This window comes from Manacus candei, unplaced genomic scaffold (genome assembly GCF_025592945.1).
Source record: "Manacus candei isolate 608988 ecotype Guabito, Panama unplaced genomic scaffold, ASM2559294v1 h1tg000015l, whole genome shotgun sequence".
Classification (NCBI taxonomy): domain Eukaryota; kingdom Metazoa; phylum Chordata; class Aves; order Passeriformes; family Pipridae; genus Manacus; species Manacus candei.
The window spans coordinates 18070364-18094708 of record NW_026138063.1 but is presented as its reverse complement, the minus strand read 5'-3'; the positions used below and the strand labels follow the sequence as shown (position 1 = coordinate 18094708).

Below are 24345 nucleotides of genomic sequence, written 5' to 3'. Positions count from 1 at the left end.
TGCAATTAAATAAACCTGTTCTTCCACTGTAAAATAGGGAGGAAGGAAGCCCTTCCTTCTGCCCTTCCCTCTCCTGCCTCCCTTTTGCCCTGTTGTTTTGATATTGCACAAATTGGCCAGTTCTTCCTGGAATGTGGGAGGATGCTGAAGTGCATGGGAAGCTCACCCACCGCTTCTGTCATGGCACTTGAAACTGTGTCAATCTGCCCAACCTCTGGCTGGCAAAGCAGGGCTGAGGGGATGCAGGAGGTGAGCTCATCAAGAAGGAGATGCACACAGCCCTACCTACACTGTTGTTGTGCAGCTTTCTTGGCAGGAAACTGCTACCAACACACATCAGTGATTAAAAACAAAAGAGTAAGACCTGGACATCGGGGGTGTCACTCGAGCAACTGGAATGGCCGTGAGAGGAACAACTTACCATAAAGAGCATGCAAGGGAGCAAACAGAAAGGCCTTACCCTCTGTGTCAGGGAGGTGTGTATAGGTGTGTGCTCAAAACTCTGAAGATCATGGTGGAAGGTAGACCTTTTTGGATTCCTCAAAATTACACCAGAAGAAAAGGAGGGAAGCATGATTCTGATCTCACGAGACCACTGTGTGGAGAAGATCAGAACATCTCGCTTTTTTACTAGCAACTGGCAAAAGCTCCAAAGTATATGAGCTAGCAGGTTTGGGGGTTGCACTAGATGACCTTTAAAGGTCCCTTCCAACCTAAACTGCTCTGTTTCCCTGAGTTTGTCAACTCTCCGGGTATTGGCTAAGAAAGGAATATATGAAGCTGCATGGTCTGCAAGTTTGAGTGCCACAATGGGCACCTTTTGATGGAAAACAATGAGAGTCTCTTCAGAATAGGCTTCATATCTATGTGGAAATAACTAGTTGGAAATTTGACTGTGAGAGACGTGCTGCTTGTGAGGTGAATTTAGGAGAAACTGCAGTCAGGCTGGAGGATGAGAACGGAAGTCAAATAGTCTTGTCAAGCTGAAGGTGTGTTTGAAAATCGGCTTCTGTTCAGTAGGTGCAGATACTTATTGAAGAAGCAGTTGTAATAGATACTCAACTGCAGAATGGAAAACAATAGACTTGGTAGCGATTTCATGGAGGAAAAGAAGTGGGTAGAGGAGATCACAGGTTGGGCATGGTTCAATGGTGGCATGCCTCTGAAAACCACCCTCAAAATGAATGAATTTCTGCAGGAGTGTTTCTTCAGCATTACTGCACCATGATATTTGGGCTCTGAAATTCAAGACAGGCATGTTAAGTACTGTGTCTGGAAAATGCTAACTATCTTCTGGAAGAATTACCAGGTGATTAAGCAGTGGAAGAGAGCACAGTTGTCCTTTCTGAATGCTTGTGCAACCTTCTCCTGTGTAAGCTTTAAGAGAGGGGAAACAATTTTTTCCTTGTCTGCAGCAGATACTGAAATTTAAACCTATGACTATTTTATTAAGAAAGTTTCAGGCTAGGTGGCAGGAGAGCAGACCACTTGGAGATTGCCTGGAGAAGCAATGGAGCCTCCACCACTGGTGTCAGTAAAGACAGGTTAGACAAATTTTAGATGAACTTCCATTGGAGTGATGAGAGTGTAAGCTGTCCATCCTTGGCAGACAAGCTGGACTAGGCTTGGTTTAGGTTGTCTTTTAGGAAGCCCAAGGCTGTCCTTCCAGTGACTTGCAGGTCCTTCATAAGCAATCTCACTCTTGTAACCATGCCCCTATGCATCTGAAAGACTTATGGGGTTTTCTTTGTTTCTTTAAGAAGGCTTTCTTTTAGAAAGACAACGTAATCAATTTTTTCCTTCACTGATTCCTCCTATTAACTGCCTGAACAAATGCTCTGTCAACTCTAATCTTATGTTATTCCCTTTACATTTAAATTACTTGGCAGATTCTGTTACTTCTATGTGTTCTTCCAACTGAATGAAGGAGGCTAATAGTGTTACCTCAAAAGCATGATACAGAAATAAAACCTATAATTCAGTCTACCTCCCAAGTACTAATTGGAGTGGAAGGAGTTATAATCTGAAGTTTAAAAAATTAAATCTTCACACGTAAGCTGAGCTATTTTAACTGTGTGCTGAACCCATTCCAGCTTCAGTGTGCTGGGTGTGTGTTGATTGTGCAGGTGTGTGTGTCTGTCTCAGCTACACCATCCTTTACAGACTGAAGGGGAAATTTTGGATGAAGATGTACTGATGTCAAATGTGGTGAATGGTGTGAGAGATTGATTGGGTGACCATTGTGCCCAGTGGGACAGTTGGAAGACCTGGATGCTCATGTCCTCTTTACTACTAGACTGGTCTCAGGCTTTGGTCTGGCAAAGCATAGCCCCTTTCAGCCTGACAGCTTCCAGCCATCCCTGGTGCCATTTGCAACACTGCTCTGTTATGGTACCTTTGCTGAGAGCTTTAGGTAATGGCCTTTTTTAGTGCTTTGAATGAATTAAGAAATGTTACTGGGATTCTGCCTGGTTTTTAGGCTCCCCACTTGTTCTTTGCCTGAGGTGACTGAAAGTGCTCTGTGACTCTCTGGCTTGAAGCTGATGTGTTGTTACTTCTCATGCAGTGATTGTCTTTGCTTCTGCATCAGCTGATGGTCCCAGACCACATGTCCCTGTAATTGCTGGGAGCTGGACGTTGCCTCTCTGTGTACTACTCAACAAGCACTTGCTGCAAACAGCAGAGCTGGACTGAACTTTATGGCATTTTCTTGTGATTTCTGTTTGTCTCAGTCTCCACATTTCTGAGGTTTCATTAGCTCTAGGTGTCCCTCCTTCAATAAGAACAGTATGTAGACTGCACAACTATTGCTCACTGGCTGCCTCACATTCTGTAGAGGGTAAAAAATGAATTACTTCTTTAAAAGTGGTTGGACAGAGTGGGAAGCTGCACATATGTATGAGTTTGGTTAGGTGTGTTTTTCATGCCTTGGGGCTTCCTGTGCTATTGCCCTCCCCACCACTGTCTTCCTGACGTCTTTGCAATTCCTTCCATCTGTCTGTAACCCTCCTTTGCTGGCTCCTCCCTCACCTCACCATGGGTGCTCTGCCCCCAGCCCTCCCTGTGAGGGGCTCGTGGCCACATCAGGATCTCCCACTTGGGCACAGTGCCTGTCTTGTGGCCACCCTGTTCTTTCCTCTTGGAGCAGTGAGTTCCAGTGTTGCTGCTCCCAGGGAAGGTGAATGCATAGGTCCTGGAGTGTTACTGAGTGCTCTCAGCTGCTTGTTGGATCTTCAGGAAACTCTGAATGTGTTTGACATTGAGATGGATGGAAGAGCTGAAGCCTTTGATAATCGTGGTTTTTGCTTTTTCTCATTTTCCAAAATCTAATCACCAATATCTAATTTTTTGTTGTGACTTGATAGGTTCTTTTATTAACTGCTAGTAAACATAGAAGCTGATGTAAGACTGACTGTTTCTACAGAAGACTGGAGTACAGAATGTTTTTTCCCACTGCTTATACTCCAGACAGCACTGCCCTTTGGGGCTGAATTGTCTGATTTACACTTTCTCTATGTGCAGCAACATCTAGATTAGAATTTTTGGCTTTTCCCCTTGTTCCTGGTGACTTCTCTAAATTTTGTACCTTTTTTTTTTTTTACTGCAGTAAAAAAATCACTGAAATGATAAATATTGCAATGCATTAACTACGGACTTTGGGAGGGAAATCACTGATCTTCTGCAAGGCAATTCTGTTGGAAGGGGAAGGAAGGGACTTCAAGAACTTCAATTAAACATGTACATCTTCTAAAAGATCCAAAGTAATTGAGAGCTGAGAACAGAGTGTTGGTTAATTGTATCTCTGGGTCAGACTCTGAGCCTTAGAAGTCTGATGCTGCAAAGCTTGTCTCTAGAGACAGGGCAAGATAAGCCCTGTTTAGATCTCTGACAAGAGATATCCCACAGGAATTGCAGGAGCAGTATCTTTACACAGCTACTATTTTTTTGTCTTGTGGGGTTATACCTCTGCCTAAAAATACAAGTTCTGTTAGTGGTGCAGTTGCTGTTCCCTCACTTCAGCTTTGATGGCTAAATGTTACATATGCACATCCTTTTAAAATGATGGATTCCTGCTATGCTGTGTCATTGTCTGTTATTGTATCTCCAGAGTCACCATGGTGTTGGTTTGCCCTGCTCTGCTGGCCCTGTCATTACTGCTCTGTAGGAATGCTTTGGGGATGCTCCAGGGAGGTTGGGTGGGTGCTGTGGCACAGGGTTTGCACTCAAGGGCCCTGAGATAAGGCAGCACCTGGTGTGGGTGACCCACTCAAATGCAGAGACTGCCAAAGTGGGATGACCTTCAATAGCCATTTTCCATGACAGTACTTCAGGTGAGTAGTTAATTTACAGAGACTCACCATTCATGAGAGTTTCTTATATTCTGAGCAGTCAAGGATTTTAAAAAGTAGATACTTTACAGTTGATGAGAAGAGTCATTTGTGGGAAATTATGTGTCATCTGCAAATGTCATGGCTTATAGCATCTTGCTTCTGAAATGCTCTAAAATTCTGATTTTATATACAGCCTTAATTACTGCCCATTAAAACCCCTCTGGTCCAGACCAAATAGCAGTGGAGATGCATGAAAGGGCTGACTCACTGAAAGGGCTTCAGGGATTGTGAAAGGCATCAGATCACTTCAGTACATTAAGAATAACCAAGTCTAAAGATCAGTGTTACTTAAAATTAGAGATTGGATAAACTTCTGAGAATGTTAGAATATGCTAAATGTTCACATGAACAATTGCAATCACTTTTCCTGCACTGGGGTTAGAATGAGAATAAAAAGGGAAGACACTTCTCAAAGCACAGCAGTCTTTGCTTTCTGCAGGAATAGTGTGTATTAATAGTGAACGTGAGCTAACTGCTGTCTGAAGGTGCATGGAGCAGGTTTGCTGTACTTACAATGCTTTAGGATCACAGTGAGTGCAAACATCAACTTTTTATTACCATGCACTACCCAACATCAAGTGGTGATACTGTGCATGTCTGACATGTGGCTGTTAGCACTGTGGGTCACAGACAGACTCTGTTTGTCCCCTGCCACGCACTGGCTGTGCACAACTGCTGGTGTAGAGTTAAAAAAAGAAAGTGTTAAAAACCCAAGCAAACAAAAAATCCCAAACAAGTGTGTGTAGGGGGTGATTTCTGATAGGAAAGGAGAAAGAAAAAGAAAGGTTTTAAAAATCACGTGGAAGGACTTGGCCCTGCCTTCTACCTGAAAATACTTTTTTAACTCCAGATTTCTTTTAGAACTTGAAAAACTATTGCCCACAAAACAGCTATTGGAATTGGAATATTTTATCCCTCAGGTTCTGAATACAAAAGCATTACCTTAGGGATATATCTGATCATCTTGAGCTAAAGCACACAAGCACATCATTCCTAATACCTTGGAGGATTGATGCTTAATTGAGGAGTTAGTGATGCCAGAAGAGGGCTTTCTGTGGGGCCATGTTAAGTGTCACCAAATACGGTTTCAGAATCTCAGACAGAAGCAGCATTGGAGTGCTAATTGCACTTGGGGTGTTTTCTAAGTGGCAGATGAGACTAGAGACACTCAGACTGATTGCTCTGTCATTTGGCCAGCCCCAGCATACTGCTGTGTTATCCTAGAGGGATTCTAGTAAATCCTCTGTGACCTCTGCTACTGATAGATGGTGGAACACTCCTCTGACCCCGGCGTTTCAGACTCATCTCTTCTGTTTATTGACACAAAAATCAATTTAAGTTGTGTTTTTTCTATGATAGGTGAATGGATGCAACTTCTTTCCATTTTCCTTTTGTAGTGTCTATGCAGTTTGCCTCATCTCTGCATTAAAAGCAGATGAAATGACTGAAACTTCTAATGGCTTTTACAACGAGTCACAATTGTATATCTAGACTCCTTAGACAATTTTTACATTTTCTCACTAGCACATAGGATGAGAGTTTCTCTCTGGTTAATGAATTACACAGACCACTCTGAGCATAACAGTGTTCCTGTTAGAAGAGTTTTGCTAGCTTATGTCAAAGCTGTATCTTAACTTAGTGTGTCTATGCTGAAACCTTTGTGATCCCTTCTTAGTTCTCATCTTTAGGAAGTTCTTTCATCTCATATTTACATAGGCAACCTCTATATTAATTTTTTGGGGGGAGATGGAGTGGGACTAGACTGGCTCCTTTGCTTCTTCCCCAAAGCAAAAATTCTCTTCATATACATTTGTGTGTGTGTGTATATATATGTGTGTATATATATCCTTCTTTTTCCTTAAGTGTACAGGTATTCCTATAAAATGTGATTGACTTGCATGTTGCTCCTGCTGACAGGATGTGAGGGTGCTTAGTGGTGTCCTAGTCTCAAATGGCAGCAGCAGCAGCAAACCTTTTCTAGACACTTTGGACAAGTGAACAAAGTCATGGACTTAGCAATGAGTGCTGTTCTGTGGCTTCCCAGCCCTGGAGGGCTGGGTGTCACCTTTCAGAAGAGAGAATACAAACGTGTTAGGTGGGGTACATCTTATGAAATCATCCAGCTGCCAAATCCAGAGATTGAATGAAATATCTAGCTTAATAAAATGAATAAATAAAGTGCTAAAGTGTCACTGATTGCAATGTATCTGCTGGTAATGTTTAAAGAGACAACCTGGTGGTTGTTACTTAAAGATTTCACAGAAGTGAAAATCTGGTGGTGACAGGGGCAGCTCCTCTCTCTGCCCACTCACAGCCTTGTTTTCCCCTGGATCTGCTCGTGCAGCTGCGATTGCTGAGCCCAGTTCCATGTAAGAGCTGTAGTTTACAGCTGTGGCATCTCAGCGTGGGGTGACTCCCTGAGCATCCTGCCATGGGCAGCATGGAGTGGGAGGCACATGGAGAGCCTGGTGTTGAGGGCAGTGCTGGGGATGCTGCTGTCAGTGGACCTGGCAGCAAATTTCTCATACTAGCTGGCCCAACTTTACCTGCTATAATGAGGCAAATCCTAAATGAAGTGGTTTGCTAATTGCAGTTTATGTTTTTCATCTCAACAGTGAAAACAATGGTGGCTTTGTCTACAGATGTAAAAACTTAGCACATCAGTACTCTTTTCTGAAATACTCTTTATTACCCTCGAGGAAGAGCTGATCCCTTCTCTTGAAAGTTTCTGTCAGTTTAATTAGCCTGAATAGATTTCTGCTCTGCAGGAAACATAGTTGAGCTATCACTATAGTCTTCATTTTAGTATAAAAGTTGAACTTCGTTTCCTGACACTTTTTATAACAAGTTGTTTAGTTTAAGGTCTGGGAACTGTAGCAGTTAAAGTATCTTAAATGTTTACTGTGATTTTCTAATTCATTAAAACTTTGCAAAATTCTCCTTTTCCAGGGCTGCACACAGAAGTATATTGTGAAGAACTACTTCTACTACTACTTGTTCAGGTTTTCAGCTGCTTTGGGTGAAGAGATTTTTTATATCACTTTCCTTCCATTTACCTACTGGAATATTGATCACTCCGTATCTAGAAGAATGATAATTGTTTGGTCTGTAAGTATTTCTATGATTAATTTAAATGTTGATTCTGCATCTACAGCAAATGAATATTTAAGAATAACCCTTTGAACAAACAAAATCCCTTCAAACAAAAGAAGCACCGACACTATTTATACATAACTCGTGTGTTCAGGAATCAGAGGCATTGTGATGCTGAAAGAGGAGCTGGCAGGCATTAGTTGACATGGGGTGTCTGCTCATCTCTGCCACATCTTGGACTGACTTATTTTTTTCCAGCCCAATCACAGATTCAGCTGCTGATAGGATTTACATAGAACAGTTGGGGAAAACACTTCCTTCCCAATGTGTCATAGTATTTTAATGATAATTTTTCATAACTTTGGGAAATCTTTCTCTTATTCTAATTTCTTCTGCATAACTTATTGCATAGTTCTTGCTTGACTGAAATTACTATAAACCTGATAGTAAGGGGATGTGCAGACTGCAGCAGGATAAGCAGTAATTTGAGGGGGGGGAATCAGATTATCTGTTGAAGACTAAGACTTAAAAGCATTGATTTCTTTGTTAATACGAGAGCATTCTCAAATTAACTGGTTTCTGCATTGCTTCAGCCTTCACAAGTGTGGTTTGTGGGTATCCAGAAAAATGTATTTCCATTCTGGCACTGAAAAAATAGTAGATAACCAGGCACTTCAGGCTGAGATTGGCTCTTTTGTCACTGACATTGCTCATCCTGGTATTGATCAGATCTTTGCTGCCCAAATATGACCATTTTAGAACAAGGAAGGGAGGTAAGTGAGCACCTCTGGCAGATGGCAGGACCATGGAGGTTTAGCTGTCAATTGATCTAAGAAATTGAAGTTTGGTAAAAACTTGGGTTTGATAGCTAGCTTTTTTTCTTTACAGTGAAGCTTCTCTGTGATTTGGTCAATTCTGTTTAATAATATTCTGTCTTTTGACCAAATAATATGATAAGAAATAATAAAAACTATTTGAATTCTTAATACACTTCAAATACACACGGTCTTGGAGAGAAGGCATCAATTGCTCTGTGCCAATAACCCTAGTCAATACATTTTATAAAGAGGACATGAAAAATAACTTGCAAGTGAAATGTAGAAGTAGGTGGACACTGTATAATTAGAGCTGGGTTTTGGCCAGGAGTACACCTACTGCTTCTGGAAACATGCCACAGAAGATGAAAATTGGTAGTCACTGCCTTCTGGGTTTGCATATTGCTCAGAAAATGACTCTTTAGAGCTCCTCACATGCAGACTTGCCTTGTCTTTTTCTTTCAAGGAGCTCTTCTGAGTACTGGCCAGATCTAGTCTGGTTTAAGACCTCGTCACAGTCTATAACTTCCTCGTGAGGGGAAGAGGAAGGGCAGGCACTGATCTCTTCTCTGTGGTGACCAGTGACAGGACCTGTGGGAATGGTCTGAAGTTGTGTCAGGGGAGGTTTAGGTTGGATATTAGAAAGAGGTTCTTCACCCAGATGGTGGTTGGGCATTGAACAGGCTCCCCAGGTCAGTGGTCACAGCACCAAGCCTGACAGAGTTCAAGTGTTTGGATGATACCCTGAGGCACATGGTGTGATTCTTGGGGATGGTCCTGTGCAGGGCCAGGAGTTGGACTTGATGATCCTTGCGGATCCCTTCCAAATCAGCATATTCTGTGATTCTGTAATTAGAGTATTCAAGCATGTGATATTATGATTATTAATATTATTTTTCCAGTTACTGAGGGAGTTGTGGATTTGCACTTTATAATGAAAAGGGGAAGTTGTTTTAAATATATGGGCTTATGACAACCTGTATTTTTAAAACGTTGATTATGTGTAATTGTGAAATGACTAAAGATGTCTGTGCAGGCCATGTGTTAATATTATGGCAAGCTCAGCTGGGTGGGTTTCTTGCTGGCGAGAAGGCTGTGAGCAGGAACTGGTATTAACAGTGCTGTAAGTGGTGCTGGTCTGTCTTACAGAATCATAAAATGGCTTGGGTTGGAAGGGACCTTAAGGATCATCTACTTCCATCCTCCCTGCCATGGGCAGGGACACCTTCCACTAGACCAGGTTGCTCAAAGCCCCATCCAGCCTGGTCTTAGTCATGTATGTGACAGCACAATTGGTTTAGCTGCATGGGAAATGCCAAGGAGTCAGTGGGACAAAGCCATGGTGTTAGCTAACTGGGAGGTTTTTGGTTGATAGCAGTGGAAGGACACCTGTCTGGTGACACAGTGGTGAGCAGAAGTGCAATCCAGAGTTTTGAAGAAATGCTTCTGAATGGATGATGATGATGTGGGGCTAAGAGCTGTGTTAGATAAAAGTAAAAATCCAGGTAACCTGATATCTCTGGCAACAGCTGCCAGTTGAAGTCTGGGAAAAGTATGAAGGGGCAAGTGCAGCACCCAGGCATGTTCTGCAGAAGGCTCTTACCCATCAGGGGAAAGGAGTTGGTATCAAAGGGAGAGCTTTAAGAGGAAGGTAGTAGTAGTTCCCTTTAAAAGAGATGTTCAGGATGAGGAGGGGCTGTTAGTGAAGCTCTTCAGCAGGGAGTGGACCAGTGAGAGTTCCCAGTGAGAGCTGGGTACACTGGGAACATCGTAGGCAGGGATGGTGGTGACAAAGAGGGTGAGATCATCGGCCAGAAGTGGGGCTGCCTGTGAGCACTGGAGAAACAGAAGGGTGCTGAGGGTGGTACTTTGGTTTGTGCTGTTTCCAACTTAAACCTGTGAGTTTCTGCTGCAAGTTGGAAATAATGTCAGTTTGCCAGGATGAATCAGGGGAGTTTCTTCCCTTAAGAATCAAAGCAGCATTAATGCTGTTTACAAAGCTTTCCTGCCATCTTATCTGTAATATTTTATGCAGAGCCAGTCACCCCCATTTGAGAAAGATGATTTCAAACTGGAGCAGGGCCAGGGATGATTAAAGAACAGACTATTTTCTGAGCAGACTGAAAACTTAGATAAGTCCCTAACAAAATGAAGTTGGAGAGAGAATGGGGCTGGCTGCAAACCACACAGGAAAGGAGCTTCTTTAAATAAAAGTACAATCACAAGAAGAAACATGCATAAGGCAGTTCCAATGGTGTCTTTCCTCTGAGGATTCATAGTACATATGCAGGTTTTACCTTTCTGGATAGATGGAGGAAATAACTGAAACTTCTGAGCAAGATGCTGGGTCAGTGCTGAAGGTACTCTGGTGTCTTTGCTTCTCTTCTCCAGAAATTTGAAGTAAAAGCTCTTGAACCTGCACAGACAAAGTTTTGAAGCCTGTGACTGTCGTGACTTCAACCAGGAAGTACAGAGATGAAAAATAGCTTCACACAAACCAGGCCTCAAATGTACTTTAAATTCACTGCACATCTCAGGTCAAGAGGCGAAAGCTCACTTTGGTTTTGTATGTTTGTTTGTTTGTTTTTTATTTTCTGCACTTCTCAGGTCTGAAAGCTTTATTTTGGTGTGCAATTTCAGAGGTAGAGACCTGGGGAAAAAATTAGTTACAGTTTCAGTTTGTTATTCAGCATGCCTGGAAATCTTTTTTTCTCTCTCTTTTTTTTTTTTTTTTCTCTCTGAGGGTATCCACACTTCTTTATAGCCTATAAAACTTTAATTTATGCAATATAAATAAGAGCTGGCCAGCATGGACTTTGTTGGGGCAGGTGTGGAAGCTGTTGGCATGTGACAGTGATAAGCTGCTGACTCAGGGGTAGGTGTCAGCTCTGAAGGAAGGCAGGGTTTGGGTGCCTGGTGATGCCAGGCAGGAGTTTGCCAGGCTGTGTGTGCCACTCTGGGCTCCTTGAGCAGCACTGGGTGTAGACATTTTCAGCAAGTCTGAGAAGGTCCTGGGTCTGAGTCCATGGCAATTTAGCATCTTGCTTTTCAGAGGAACAGCTTTGTACAGAATGTCAGCACATAGTTAGGAATGATGAGCTCTGAACTCCATCTCTCAGGGTAACCAGGAGTTTCCTAACCAGCAGGAGTTTACCTGCAATTGGGGTGCCACTGACATTATTGTGAGGTGCTTGAATCCTTGGACACTGCTTTGAAAACACACTTTGAAGCAAACTTTGGGTTTAACAATTCTTATGTGTTTGTTAGTTTTACTGCTTTTGCTACATTTCACCAAAACAAGCCAGGAACAGCTGATAAACATAGTCACTCAAAAGTCGAGCTCTTGAAAGCATCATATATTACACTGCACAAGATCATGTAAAACTGTATTTGGGCACATAAATAACTACATAATGTCAGAATGCAAAAATAAATGGTCCCTAAAAGAAAATGCCATGTGGAAGTTGATAAAGTGTTGATTGAAATGGAATTTTGTAAGAGCTGGTAGATGTACTCCACCCCTGAAGAAAGAGTGCCAGTGAGGCTTTCACAACTGAGACCAGCTGTGAATCATTTAAGGTGAAGTTTAAATTGGCAGCCTTTTGTATTTCACTAGATCTACTAGGTATAACCATTTCCCAATTTTAGGTGTTAGATGACAAACCAGATCAATTTGACAGTACTTTTCCTGCTGCCAGGAGATTGGCCCCAAATTTCCTTCTTTGAGCTCCTTATGAGATAGTCAACCCCCTTATAGTTTTTGTCCAAAGGCTTCTTTTAAAGACAGAGTGAATGTGCTAGGGTGTTAGTTGGTTGTACTTCTGGAAGCACGGGATCTTGTTCTGGTTTTGTGTTTCTGAAGCCTGAATTGAGACAAAGTCCTCCCTCCTTATATACATACATACATATATATATATATATATATATACACACATATATATATAACTTTTTCTAGGAAGCTGTCTATGCTGTCTCTCCTCTCTCCCTGTCTCCTGCTGACCCTTGCCATGATGTGTGTGCTGTGAAGCTTGTGGTGGGCTGGAGACCTGCCTCCTAGATTTGCTGCTCCCGTTGTGGAGCTGGGACAACCCGAGTGTCTGAGCATCCCACCAGCTCAGTGTGACCTTGAATGTCCCATTGAACCTGACTAAACCCTTGGAAAACGTGTAAAGTTCCTGTGCAGCTAGCACAAGATTGATGTATTTTCTGAAAAGCAATAACCATGCTGGAAATGGCAGATCCTTGAGTTCCCACAGCCAGCTGCCCTCTCCCATAAGGCATGTGTGCCTCAAGGAGGATCCCAGCCGTTGGCATATCTGCATGCAGGGAGGTTCAGGGAGGGGATGGAGAGCAGGATAAAATCAGAGAGTGGCTTAGGGCCCCCCCAGGCTGGGGGTGCCTGGGGCTCCTCTGCTCTACAGGGCTTCCTCCACATGGGCTGCTGCCAGGGCAAAAGGCCAGCAGTGCTGCTCAGTGACTTTCACGGTGTGTTTCCCTGATGCCAAACCCTAGTTCTTGGCATTGACTTGGGGGTAGAGGAGTATCTCCACAAGAACGTTCTCTTCCTTTCCCTGCTCCTCTTTCCCCATGAACCAAGGGATGCTCAAGGGACACAGTCACAGCTATTATCTGCTGCAGTGTTTCTCTGGTCACTTAAGCTTTCACTGGGGGATGCTGAGAACAGAAGCTGTGAATGGTGCAGCCTGGGTGCTTGGTTTAATTCCTGTATGGTAAATGAAAGTCTTGCCTTGGCAACCACATACAGTTTTGCTTCTGCTTGACTAATCTGCAAATGCCAGTTTATTAATAGTGCATCCTTCCTTTTTCCCCTGATGTACTTGGTCACTCTTATCAGTGCATAATGTTATGGAAAAAAACCCAAAACAACATCATTTTCAAACTGTGAGTTTCCTTTCTGAGAAGATGACATATGCTACTGCAGGCCAGGGTTTCTAGAGCCAGGTTATAGAGTTTCTGTTTTGGAGCCAAAACAGCAGATTCAAAGTCAGGCTGCCACACTGTGAGTCTCGGGGAAGGCGTCGCCAATGCTTTTTGACCCCATGTCTCCTCTTGAATTTCATCTTGTCCTTTTAGTAGATCAATAGCATAGATAGAAGAGCTGTAAAATCAGAAGTTGAAAATAAACATGTTCTGGTTTCTCTTTGTTAGCTGAAATATTACAGAATACAAAAGAGTTGCTCCTCCTGACCTTCACATGCCTGTGGGAGGCTCAGGTGTGCCCAGCCCTGTGTGGAGGCCGTGGCAGGGGAAGGGTGATGGAGGATGTCCACACACAGCACACCTGCAGCACTGAGCCTGTTTCCTCAATCCTGCCAGACTCGGGGTCTGGGCAGCTGCCATAGGAATGTTCCACAGGGGAAATCGTGCCCTGAGGCACTGGTTCTGTGCCTCTACATGCAGAACTGGCTTGGCTGTGTGTCTGTGTGCCCTCTTGTGCATCTGCACTGTGGCAGTAAATCTGCTTGCAGCATTCCTGCTTCCTGCCACGGGAGTGCTGCCTGCAGCAACTGAGAGAGGAGTGAGGGAGAACCACTGCAAATGCCAGACAACACCTGCAGGTGAGAAAAACCTCTTCTTAGATGATTGACTCAATACCAGAGGTATGCAAATGTCTAGGACACAGGTCATATTTTGGGACTAAAATGCTCAGAGGGAAGGGAGCAGTCTCTCACCCCAGAGGGAACTCTTGCAGATGTTGGAACAAATGAATTGGCATCTGGACCTGTGTGGATGCTAATGCCTCAAGTTTAATTCTATGATTGTTCAATAAAGCAAGATCTGTTAAAATGACAAAGGTAGATTCATCTTGTTTACTGTGATGTAAAGGCCCAGGTGAGGATATATTTTTGGAGACAGACCATATATATGACTCAGAGCAAATTAAGAGGAAGCTCTCAGAAAAAGACTACAGAGGCTGTCGTGCTGCTATAGCAACTGCCAATTGCCTTTATGTAGTAAAATGTAATGCTGTTGACCCAAAGTGGCAATAAAGCTTTGCCTTTCCTTCACCTGATACCCTGGCTTACTGTAAATGATTGCTATTGCCCTCGCACAGCACAGGCCACCCCAGCTCTACTGGTAGGCACCAGGGAGGGAAGTCTTGATTTTAAGTTGCTTACAGTATTAATGAAAAGTAATTTTGAGAGGGGAACAAGTAAGAAGTCCTTACCCAGGTATTTTTTTTTTTTATTGATGCTTACATTTTTTGTAAGGATTTAACTTGGGAGACTTCAGAGTCATTTTCATTGCATTCAGAAGGCATGGATGTGTTTGAGAAAAGAGCAGAAAATTCACAGGATCCAAAACTGAATAATAGTGTCTATGGGTTTGGATTTAGACTGGTGTGCCCAGCTTGCTGCTCTGGCCCATGTGTTCAGCCTGTGTGGTTATAGATGCGAGACCCTTGGGAGGGACGGCAGCTCAGGCACAGTCTGTGTCACATTCCCAGCTGAACAGGAATTGCTGAACTGGTGTGGTAGCACCTGGCAGTGCAGAAACAGAGGAGGCTTGTCCACCTCTGTTCAGATTAGGGCAGTTGTACTCTGGGTTTCAAGCATGGCTCAGTTAGCTGGGTTGCTTACTACTTCGCTGCGGAGCAGAGTGAGATGCAGATAATACATTCCCATGCAGTGCTGAGCAGGAGTCCTTGGGAGGAAAAGCCTGCCCTGGGCTCTCCCTCTGCCTGTGAGTGCAGCTCACAGCTTCAGCCAATGAATGGAGTGCCTGGTTTGTGCTGCACTAAGGCGAGAGTTGTGCAGCCTGAGGCCAGGGTCTCCTGGGAAGATGGTAGAGGATAGCCCCATGGTGACAGGCTGTGCCCCTGTGGCTTTGGAGGAAGGGACTGAGGGGATGTGCTTTACTTCCCACAGCTGGTGCTGCCATGCCCCTGTAAAGTGACCCTGCAAATGTTAAGGAGCTGACATAACTTCCTGAGGGTCCCCACCATGTCAGTGCTGTGGGAGCAACTTTTCCTTGTGTGTGCATGCACACACCTCAGCACAGACAGGAAGGTGGCATTTCCCTGCTATGCATGTGCATGATGGTTGCCAGTGACCCCTCCACCACACCTCTGCTCCCAGGCCACAGTCCTGCTTTTGCTGTCATTTGTTTAATAAGGACTCGCGCTGTAGCTCTTGTCTCAACCATAGCTTGTAGGACTGGAAAATGCAGAGGGAAAGCAGGGTCCCTGAGTGTCCCTTAACAGGGGTTCCTGTGGGAAAGTGTGGTGAGGGTCTTGGGACAAGGGCTCCTTGTGCGAATCTATTTGATGTTCAAGAACATCACTTCTTTCTGCCCAGGTTTGGGGCCTGGTTTTGGGTACTTTTCCCTTGTCCATCCTTGAGCTTCAGCTCCCCCTGCTCCCTGCCAGCCTTAGCAGTGCCCCTTTTTCACTCATACATCTTTGAAACTCGGGTTATTTAAAAGAGCCTGTGCTAGAAATAAATACAGAAGAACAGCACTGAGAGCTGTAATACAGCACTCTAGGCAGGCAAAAAATGTCAGCAATGCAAGGAAGAAGCAAACAGAACAATTAAGCATGGAGGCATTACTTGCTTCAAGGTTTTGCTCTCTGCCATGCCTACAAGAGAGCAAACAGCACCTGCTTGCTCTGTGGTCGAGGGCCTGTTCCCTCTTCTCCTCAGTGTTCAGCCTTGGGCTTGGAGACCCCTTGGGTGGAAATGTACACGGGTACAGAAAAACTTTTGGAATGGGTTTTATTTAAATCTTAGATGAGCGTGGTTTGAGTCTGGCTCCTCCAGCTAGTGTGAGCAGCATGTGGGGTGCAGGCAAAGCAGAGCAACACCTGTGCTGGGGGGCCTTTAGACACGGGCACTTGCCATGTTTCACCTCTCAGGGAAGCCTGCCAGTTCAACTGGCGAGGGATGTTTTACTGCGCCCACAACTGCTGCTTCTGCCAAATAATCCAGGACATTGTGTGTAAAGACACGTGTACGGTACCCAGATAAGCTAAAGGCAAAGGTCTGGTGTGTCAGAGATCAGTGCTTAGTCTGTGCACATTCTGGATTCCTCTTTGTGTTTATACAGAGGTTGTCTCACCTCTCCTCACCGTCTGTACAATATGTGTTTTTAAAAAGTAGAAGGGTCAGAATTTAATCTGGGATGCCAGGAAGGAGGGTGTTGTGAGGAAGCCTGGTATTTTTGCTTACCCATACCACCTCAAGTATTCAGCCTGTTTGTCACCATCAGAGGAGTCCTAGCATAGCCTTCATTTTAGAGATGACTCATTTCCTCTCCTGTAATGCTCTTACGTACCAGCACTAATAATACTTCCACAAGTGGAAGTCATTATTACAGAGGACTGCTGATAAACTGGCTCATTCTACCTTGCCTCTCAGATGGTATCACAAACAGCAGCCTCAATGTTTTATGTTCTGCTGGAGAGAGTAATTTTGCTTTCTACCCCAGAATTTAATTAACTTCTAAAGATGTGCCTGCATCCATTTGGAAACTGGTAGCATTAACCAAATAAACCCACACAGTGTTTTCTAAAAGACATTTGTTCCTTGAGCCTTTGTTTACTGTGAACAGTCTGGGGCAGGGTCTTTGCTGTCTCCCCTGTGCCCTGTGTGTCTGCAGGAGCAGCCAGGAGTGTCACACCTGGTGCCGATAGTAAGGCAGTAACGTGATTCACATGATGAGGGATAAAGGCTAAAAAGGCACCAGCAATCACTTTTCCAGGCTCTGGTGCTGGATGTAAGTCTAGCACTCTCTGCAGCATGTGTTTTGTTGTAGAGAAAAGGACATGACTTTTGGCTTTTTCCTGGTCCTGACATGTGAATCCCGAGTCCTGATGTCTTTCTTTCAATGTGAAGCCATTTTTTAAATGGCTGGTGGGAGAGAGAGGGATGTAATGTGGCTGGTGACAAATGTGGCACTGGATGATCGTGTTGCTGTTGTAGCATATGGCTAACACCAGCATGGGAAGGATGTTATTTTAAGACCCCTCCTTTGCTAGTGGAAGCGTGAGAAGCAGAACAGTGAGCTGTCTCACACAGCAACTGAGCTTTCATGGTAGACATCAGTTAACCTGATTTTTATATTAAAAAAAAAAGGAAAAAGGTTTGCTTTGTTTTGAAGAGCCTTCTTTGCCTATGTCTGGCTACACTATCTAAAGGCAGGAGGCTGGAAATAGAAAGGAAATGCATCCTCCAGGGACAGCCTGGTTGATTTTTCTCAGTCCTCACTGGATGCTGAGAGCCTGCTGCAAAGGAGCAGAGGATGTTGACACAGTGGGTGCCCTGGGCATGGCTGGATGAGCTGCACCTCTTAGGGATGCTGGCCATCCTTACCTCTGCTTCTGTTGCTGAACTGAGAATGCAACATTTCCCCCCAAAAATAGTGTTGCTCTCCTTGGGAGCTAATTAATGGAGTCTTTGCTTAAACCTCTGGGGTCCCAAGCAGGGAACAAAAGCCTTTTACTGCGGAGTTAGGCAGGAGAACTGGTACTTCATGTTGCTTGTCCAGTTCTCCCTCTGCTGCCTCACCAAGGATGCTGAGGTTGTAATTTAATAACCACACGGGTGGTGCATCCCAGAGGGTTTCCTGCAGCACCTCGTGCAGTGGGTGGAGTGGGAGCTGCTGGGAATGGGGGAGCTGGTGCTGCACGCAGCTGGGGGGGACATGGCTGGGCAAGGCACTGATTCAAAGATGGTGCTGGGAAAATTTCTCTTATAGCTGTTTTCTTTGAAGGAGAGGGGGTGTGAGGGATAGGGAGGGAACTTAAACTTCTCTGGCATGGGGTGGGAGCCAGCTGTCTGTCTCACACTGTCCTGTATTGCTGCATCTCGTCAGCCAACCCTCCTTTTGGTCCCACTTCTGATCAAGTTACCACACGGTGCAGTAAAACCACTGCTTCCTTCACTGACTAAGCTAATGGCAACCCCTTTAATAATTCAGGGGATAAATTCTGCACTTGGAGGGGTGGATTTTGCAGGAAAAAGCACAGAAATACAGGTGGTTGTTGGGTGGGTTGCATGGGGGTTGCCTGTGCTGACTGACAGCCCTGTGGCCTTTCCTGTCCCCAGATAGTGATGTACATAGGCCAGGTCTCCAAGGACATCCTGAAGTGGCCTCGGCCTCTCTCACCACCTGTCGTCAAGCTGGAAATGAGGACGAACGCGGAGTATGGGATGCCTTCCACCCATGCCATGGCAGCCACAGCCATCTCCTTCTCCTTTTTCATTGCAACCATGGACCAGTACAAGGTAGGGGGTACAAAAAGAAAGGAAGGAAAAGAAAATATATGGCTTTTTAAAAAAACATGTGTCTGCTTCCAGCAAGCTACACAAAGCTGGCAAATCCAAAGCTGCTGCTGCTTCCAGAGGAGCTCTGTATTTATTTTCACAGATGTGTATGTATTCTTTCCTGTGTTTACCTGTAGCTGTCCAATAATAGACACAAAAAGAAACTCAGTGGAAATCTCCTCTCTTTAGCATGAACTGTGGGCAGGCTGCACTGCCCTGCCATGGTTTGGTGAGTTCACTGTGCTTTCTCACATGGGGTGACCATGGAGGGAAGGTGCCCAATGCCAGCATTTTGTGCTCATCCCATGCCCGCCAAGTCACTGCTGTACGTCAGGACAGGCCAGCTCCCAGGGAAACCAAGGAGCTCTGTGTCACCTGTTTTTTGTATGAGAGGAAAAGCATCCTTGGAAATCCCCTGGCTCTAACATATGTTAGACTAACAGCATACAACATGATTTGAGAGCCTGTTTGCCAGAGAAGTAACAGCAATTTCACTGCACTGGAGCTGTAGGCTGCTTGGGGATTTTTCATCATTATTTTCCCTCATTATCTTTCTAAAAGGTTTATTTACTAGAAACTCATTTCTCCATGATGATTATTTTCGTTTCATTTTATGAATCCAAGCATGCATTTCCTGTACTCTAGCAATAATAACTTCCTGGCTGCATTGTACTTAAGCATGTTTCTCATCCCTCTCAAGTGTATTTCAAGGATAAATCCATGTAGCCAAGAGGGCTTGCAGTACAGCCAGGGGGGTCTTGCTGTCACAGTGTCCCTGGGTGTCCCCCCTGCAGTTCCAGTCCTGTGTAGGGAGAAAGGTGGCCACTGCTCACCGTGTCCTGGGACTGCAGCTCATAGCAATGGGAATCTCTGAGTTACACTGAGATCTCTGAGATAATTTTACTTCCAGACCCCTCTGGTCCCAGCTGTGAAGTAGCAGGCTTTTCTCCTGCCCACAGCATGGGGACAAGTGAGCAGGTCAGTCGTGCCCAAAGCTGTGCTGCCAGCCCCCTGCTCCCCGATCACTGTGTGGTAACTGATCAGAACAGCTTGACAGTGGGATGGGGACAGGAAGCCATAAGATGGGATATTTGTCATCCTTGGAAGACCAGATCCATCCTGTGTGTCAGAGCTGCCAAGAAGACCTGGTCCAGCAGCACCTTCTCTTCTTCTTTAATCAACAAGTGACCACTGGGACACGCAGCTCTTCACAGGCTGCCTGGCACTTCTTGGAAGCTGCCATGAAACAATAAAACTGCTGTCAAATAATTAAATGATTTAATTGCCTCTATTAGGACAGAAAAATCTTCCAGAACATTATGCTGCTATCTTCTCAAGCTGCCCTAAATATCAATTACTGATCTGGACTAGCTCCCAGGCTGCTCGCTAAGGGGGGAGTAAAGTGGGTGTAAATCCTCTGAAGGCTTAGAGAAGCCAGGAAAAGTAGTGTTTTATGAACTGGGAGTGACATCTGCAGCTGGGTCTGGGCTCTCTATTTGGTGGTTAGAATATGCTGGGTGAAAGGGTCAGAAGAGAGTTGTTATGCTTAAAATTTCCACAGATGCATTTTTGCTCTGACCTGTGGCCACCCTGGTGAGTTGGCAGCCTCTGGCAGAAGATGGAGACTTTGTGTCAAATTGGGTGAATTAATTTCATTTATTTGTATTTGGAGTTGGTTTATTTTTTACAGAAAAATCTCCTTTTTGGACTGAAAGGAACCCAGCAGCCCACTCGGTTTCAGGATTTGAATGACTGGATTAAGGGCTAATATGTTAAGTTTATTCTTTACCAAATGTAGGAGGTTTTTTTCCTTTTTAAACATTGACTTATTCAAATGCTCCTTTCCATGTTTGCAGGCAACTTGGAGAGGGAATTAAGCAAAAACAGCTTCATAAGAAGATGATTAAAGTTTTAAGTGTCACGGGGAAGAGCGGTCCTGACTGCTCTAATAGCCGGATTGTGGTTTCAGCCCAGACATTGATTCTCCCCTCTCAGCCCACTGCTCGAGGACTATTGATCACACATCTGCTCAGGCTCTGGGGCTGTCACGATCCCCTTGGCTGAGCTGAGGCTGCAGTGCAACCTTGGACATCGTTTGTACATGCTGTGACATTTTCCTTAAGGTCTTTATCACTAACATGCTAAAGGTAGATATTGTAAGGGAACAACTCCACAAATGCCATCTGTTTCCCAGGATTCCCCACATTGAGACTATATTTTTGCAAAAGCAGCACCACAGGTAATGAAATGACCTTCTAGCAGGATTGCACGTTGGCTGATGTGGGGTCTTTTTTCAGGTCAGATTAATCTCTTTGGGAAAGTACAGGTCAGGAGCCACTTCCCAGCACGAGATCCTTGCAGACGTCCTTAGGTCAGTCCAACTGCTTGGTGTAATGGGTGTATTTATTTTAATTTTTTTCCCTTTTCACAGTATCCATTTGAACTCGGCCTGGTAGCAGCGTTTGTGTTTTCGACCCTGGTATGTCTCAGCAGGCTCTACACGGGGATGCACACAGTCCTGGTAAGGATGCCCTGCACCAGCCCCATGCTGGTTGTGCCTCCAGCTCTGCTTTCCTACAGCAATTCCCATCTCTCACTCTTCCAATGATGTGTGACCTGCCTTGGCCATGGCACCACAGAGATATAAAAGTCGTGCCACTGAATTTCAGGCTGTGCATTCAAAGGAGCTGTGAGGAAACCCTCAGGCTATTGCTATTTGAGTGCACAGGGGAATAATTTATAGCAGTTGGGAAGCACAAGCGTGCGGAGGTTGAGGAGCCGGGTGAGGTCGGGGTGGCATCTCAATTGTAGTTCTCTATTTTGAAATTTTAATTGTGAGGAATGTACTTGGGTAACTGACGCTGATCCTTAGCTAAGCCTTTTGTGCAACAGTATCACTGTTTTCAGCGAGAAATACACGGGGCTGGTTTAGCCTGGGAGTGTCAGGGCAGGAATAGCAGGTTGGTGAGTCACGAGGGTAAACCATGGCAAGTGAGCTGCCCTTGGGGGCCTGGGGGACAGCAGGTCTCCTGTTACCATACAAGGTACCATACTTATAAAAATATTATGACAAGTTTCTTGTTTTCAGCTGGAAGGAAACTAATTCTTAAAGGACTAAGATGTGCAAATACTTTGTCTGAAAATAATCATAAAATATCTGTGACTTTATACGACAGATTTGTTGGGCACAGTTGCTTAGAGACATCAGTCCTGTTTTAGGAACAGATTTCAGTGTACCTGTGATAACACAGTAACTGGTTCCTTCCTGACAAGAGCAAACACTATTTATGTGTTATATATAGTGGTCAGGGTGGTGGTCCAGCTTCCCAAGTACGGATAAAAAATCCTGGCTACTTCCCTGCAGGAGTTTGATATGCATTGTTGGTTGCATGTGCATAAATAATTTAATCTTTTTTTACTAAGCAGTAATTATGTTTGTAATGAGACTTGGTGACTGTAAGAAAGGGAGCCCTTATGAGATTAGGGTTAGCTATAAAATATAGCTTGACCTTCCCTTTCAGGCCTAGTGGATCAAAACAATAACTTACATCGAAGCTGGAGACACCCTTTCTTGGCTAGTGACCTTAAGTCAATCAGTAAAAATTCTTTGCATACTTCTCTTGCTGGTCCATTATAATGAAAGACTCCTCTAAATTTAGATGGATTTTAGGGTAAAGAAGAAAACATCCTTTGTGCTTTTGACATGGTAAAAAAGGGCTTTAAAATAACCAAAAAAAAGCTCCTTAGTTGACGTGGGAGCAATGCTGCCTTTCAAAAGGGCAAATGTACTTTGCTGGGGTCTTCATCCCATATATGCCATGGTGGGGATTGAGATGGGGAAAGGCCCAAGATCACAGCTGCCCAAATGCAACCCCTCTCTCTGCAGCAGTGTGCCACCCACAATGACTGGTTCTGGTGCCCCACCTGCAGTGACTGGTTCTTTGGGGGAACAAGTGCAGTTCAGAGCCGTTTCCCACTCTTTGAGGGATGGCTCCTGCCCTGAGCCGTGTGGGATGCCATGGGGCCGAGGTGCAGCAGCTGCTCAGCCAAGCCATTGGCTGGAAGAGCCTCTGGATTTTTAACTGAGGTTTTAATACAAAGGATATAATTATGTATTAACCATCATGTTTTAGTAAAGTAAGTAGATAACATGGTGGGTAACATATATCCACCAGCTTGGTGTAACTGAATTTTGCCTGTTCGAGGAACAACAAGAGGAGTGACAAGGAGGGTTGCATTGTGCTTTGCTACAGCTGTAGCTTGGGTGCAGAAGCTTGTCTTCTGGAGTCTCAGCTCTACAAATCAGTTTGTATTTCAGCACTACTGGTCTCACTTTTGAATCAAGAGTGGTCTCAGAAAGCACAGTCATGTCAGTAGAAGAGATGTTACCATTGAAGACCTTCTGGAGAGGCAGTAAGCTGGTATGAGAGCTATCTGCATCATTATAGCTGTACCAGAATGAATACTATGCTTAGGGAAAAGGGAATAAACACCCATTGCCTGGGCTGTTACTGGGAGAACATCACCCAGCCAAAGAATGGGGTGGCAGCAATGCACTTGCACTGCTTAGAGGTAAATTAGTTACAACAACCCACCTTCACCGCCTCAACACCAGAATGTCCCACGTGTGTGGAAAGGCAGGGTCATTTCTTTTAGGTCTTAGATGATGGAATATGAAGGCCTGGCAAAGAGGGAACCTGGAGTTACCTGGAAAGACCAAAGCAAAAATTTGGACACATTTTGAAACAGTGAATCCGTAAGATTTTAGGAGTTATTTTTATGGAACAAAAAGCAATTGGAGACAATAAGACTAGTGGTTGTTTCATTTGCCTTTTTCACCAGAGAACTGTATTTTAGAAAATATCCCTTTGCTTGCCATCTTAAAACATTGGCCCAGTTTTTGGTCTCTGCCTCAGTGGAGTTCATGAACAAGTCTGAGCTGTCTCAGCTGCTGAAGCCTGTCCCTCCAGAGCCACAGCTGATGTGGTGAGAACCTCACTGGTACTGCAGCTGCCCTGAGTTACAAGCAATAATTCCCTGTGCTGGCCAGCATTGTGTGCAGGGTATAGGGAGGAGTCAAAAGGTCGCTTTTTATGACCAAAAAGAAACGTGAAAGTTGTTTGTAAAGTTGTTTGTAAACAAGTTGTTCTGTAAACAAAAGTCACTTGTTTTTCCCCCAAGATACACCGATTCAGTGTTGATGCATTTACTACTGATGACACTGTGCTCAGGAGGGGGTGTTCTGGAGCCTCCACATTGCCCCTTTCCTGTGCTGTATTGCAGGTTTTTTAATAGTACCATTAATCCTGAAATTATCCTAAATATTTTAAAGCTGATCAAGAAACAACATATTCACATTACTTTACACACTGTGCAGTACAGTCCTTGGGGGGTGAAATAAAGTAACCTTTAGGAATGGAAACCAAATAAGATATTTATCTTTAGGAGACCGGGTGGAGTTTCACACTAAATGAAAACATGAAGGTAACTCAGGCAATAGGTGACCATGTACAAGACAGAATGGGAAAAGTGTGATTTTTGCTTTGATTGGCAATATCAGGGAAGGTGCTTGAGTGGCAACGTTTGGTGGTTTGTGCTGGTTTGATAGCCTGAGGGATTTTGTGAGTGTCTGCAATTCCAACTGTAGATTCAGTGGGAAGAGTGTAGGAGGGTCTCACCTCCAGAAAGCTTTTTCAATCCTACACCAAACTGTGCTCTATGACATAGAGAAATAAAAAGCCAGCAAGAATGGCAGCTGGT

The 24345-nt window shown here is 44.4% G+C and overlaps 1 protein-coding gene across 1 annotated transcript in view; it reads left to right on the top strand.

Annotated features, from left to right (window-relative positions):
- SGPP2 (sphingosine-1-phosphate phosphatase 2) overlaps window positions 1–24345 on the top strand; it is a 37057-nt gene that overhangs the window by 6353 nt on the left and 6359 nt on the right. The window contains exons 2-4 of the mRNA XM_051781454.1: window positions 7341–7499; window positions 18367–18546; window positions 21017–21106. Of these exons, the coding sequence (XP_051637414.1) occupies window positions 7341–7499; window positions 18367–18546; window positions 21017–21106 (429 nt within the window). The remainder of the gene's footprint in view (window positions 1–7340; window positions 7500–18366; window positions 18547–21016; window positions 21107–24345) is intronic.